The 1,972-nt window shown below is 39.8% G+C and overlaps 1 protein-coding gene across 2 annotated transcripts in view; it reads left to right on the plus strand.

Moving 5' to 3' along the window:
* The window catches only part of kpna5 (karyopherin alpha 5 (importin alpha 6)), a 10,689-nt gene that overhangs the window by 6,116 nt on the left and 2,601 nt on the right, over positions 1-1,972 (plus strand). For both annotated transcript variants that reach the window (XR_004797071.1, XM_035672030.1), the window contains exons 10-13: positions 327-405; positions 531-656; positions 1,220-1,347; positions 1,502-1,680. Coding sequence is in view for 1 of the 2 variants with exons in the window: in XM_035672030.1 (XP_035527923.1) it covers positions 327-405; positions 531-656; positions 1,220-1,347; positions 1,502-1,680 (512 nt within the window). In the remaining variant the exon portion in view is untranslated. The remainder of the gene's footprint in view (positions 1-326; positions 406-530; positions 657-1,219; positions 1,348-1,501; positions 1,681-1,972) is intronic.

The following is a 1,972-nucleotide window of genomic DNA, read 5'->3' on the forward strand; positions in this document are numbered from 1 at the left end:
TTTTAAAATATTCATCTAATCTGGAATAAGTCTTTTTTGTGGCTACAGTGCAATGGTCTTGAATTGAAATAGTTGGTGTCAGTTGATTTCTACTGTTGTTGTCAGTGGAAAAGCCCTAACCTGAATTAATTTTTGCACTATTTTGAGCTGATCATGTAGAGACACATGATGATGTTCATTACTGCCCAAACTGAACATCTTTAATTGAATGGTTTGTCTCTTAATGTCTCAAAATGTAAGATTTGCCAAAACATTTGAAGATCAAGTTTTTACTATCGGTAGCTTTTGCTGTCCAATGTGTAAATGTTTGTTTGTGTTTTTTCTAGGCACAGTGACTATAAGGTTGTTTCTCCTGCTCTGCGTGCGGTGGGCAACATTGTAACAGGAGATGACATCCAGACTCAGGTAGAGGCTCACTTACTCACATCAGCTACTGATTCCCTCACTTTATGTCTGCGTGGATTTATTTGTAAGGGTTCTCTTACAGGATTAAATGTTGATGTCTGTTTGTATTGTGTGTGTCATCTCAGGTAATCTTGAACTGTTCAGCACTGCCATGTTTACTCCACCTCCTCAGCAGTCCCAAGGAGTCCATCAAGAAGGAGGCGTGCTGGACTGTGTCCAACATCACAGCAGGAAACAGAGCTCAGATTCAGGTAAAGGCTGCCTCATCTGCGTATCGTGCACTGTAGGAATTCTTATTTTTCAAAAAAATTTGGCATTTCCTATCCTAGGAACAGAAGCACAAAATCCCAGAGACTGCACTTGTTGCGTCTTGTTTATTGCTATTTTATTTAACAAACAGTAGGCACTGAATATAAATTATATAAGTTATTACAATAGTGGTATAGAATTTCCATACAGACACAGTGTGCAGTACATATACAGTATAAACATTAACCAAGGTACAAAGTTACTTTAAAAATGATATTTATTGCCTAGCTTCTACATACTGTTATAAGGACAGTACTGAGTTATATGGATCTGATTGCACAAGGGATTTATATTGGGATACATTCTAGAAAGGTTTGAGACGATGCTGTAACCTGCACTTGTTTTTAAAGCTGAACTTAAGCTGCAGTCAAAACGTATTAATCCTATTTCAAGCAACATTAAACACCAGGAAAAAGTTTGAGGACCAGTGGTATAGAGTGTCGTCTGGAGAAGGGCTGCTGCTGCTGTGTGTCTGTGTAGCTGACACTATTTGTTCTCTTGTCAGAATGTGATTGATGCCAACATCTTCCCAGTACTGATTGAGATCCTTCAGAAGGCAGAGTTCCGCACAAGGAAGGAGGCAGCGTGGGCCATTACTAACGCCACCTCGGGTGGCACTCCTGCACAGATGAGGTACGTTTACCAGACTTCAACACGGGTTCTCTGCGATGAACTTAAGGCCGAAGAACACGTCACTCATGGATAAAGGGGAACATTATCAGGCATTATAGGAATGCAGCAGTGATAGTTTACTATTTGAAATGAACATGTTTCTTTGTGTGAACAGGTATCTGGTGTCTCTGAATGCCATCAAACCCATGTGTGACCTGCTGACAGTAATGGACTCAAAGATCGTACAGGTCTCTCTGAATGGCCTGGAGAACATCCTCAGACTGGGAGAACAGGAGGCCAAACAGAATGGAACCGGCATCAACCCATACTGCGCTCTCATTGAGGAGGCTTACGGTACAGTTCTACAACACATCACATAACAAAATAAACACCTCCATTCACTTCTTAGACACGGGATGGGAATTTACATTTTATTTTTATTTTTTTACTGCTGCTATACCAGAAATATTTCTGTGTGCCAACAATTGTGCAGTTACACTCAGCTTCTATAATATGATTAGGTTTCTTTGTACAATACATTATATTGTCTGTTGGTGAGACATTGAGTAATGAAATTGTTAATTAATAAAGATGTAGTTGAATGCCTGACTGTCTAATAATTCACAAGAGCACCAGCATCTCAGAC

Source organism: Morone saxatilis, unplaced genomic scaffold (genome assembly GCF_004916995.1).
Source record: "Morone saxatilis isolate NCDOM2014 unplaced genomic scaffold, NCSU_SB_2.0 Contig24, whole genome shotgun sequence".
Taxonomy (NCBI): domain Eukaryota; kingdom Metazoa; phylum Chordata; class Actinopteri; family Moronidae; genus Morone; species Morone saxatilis.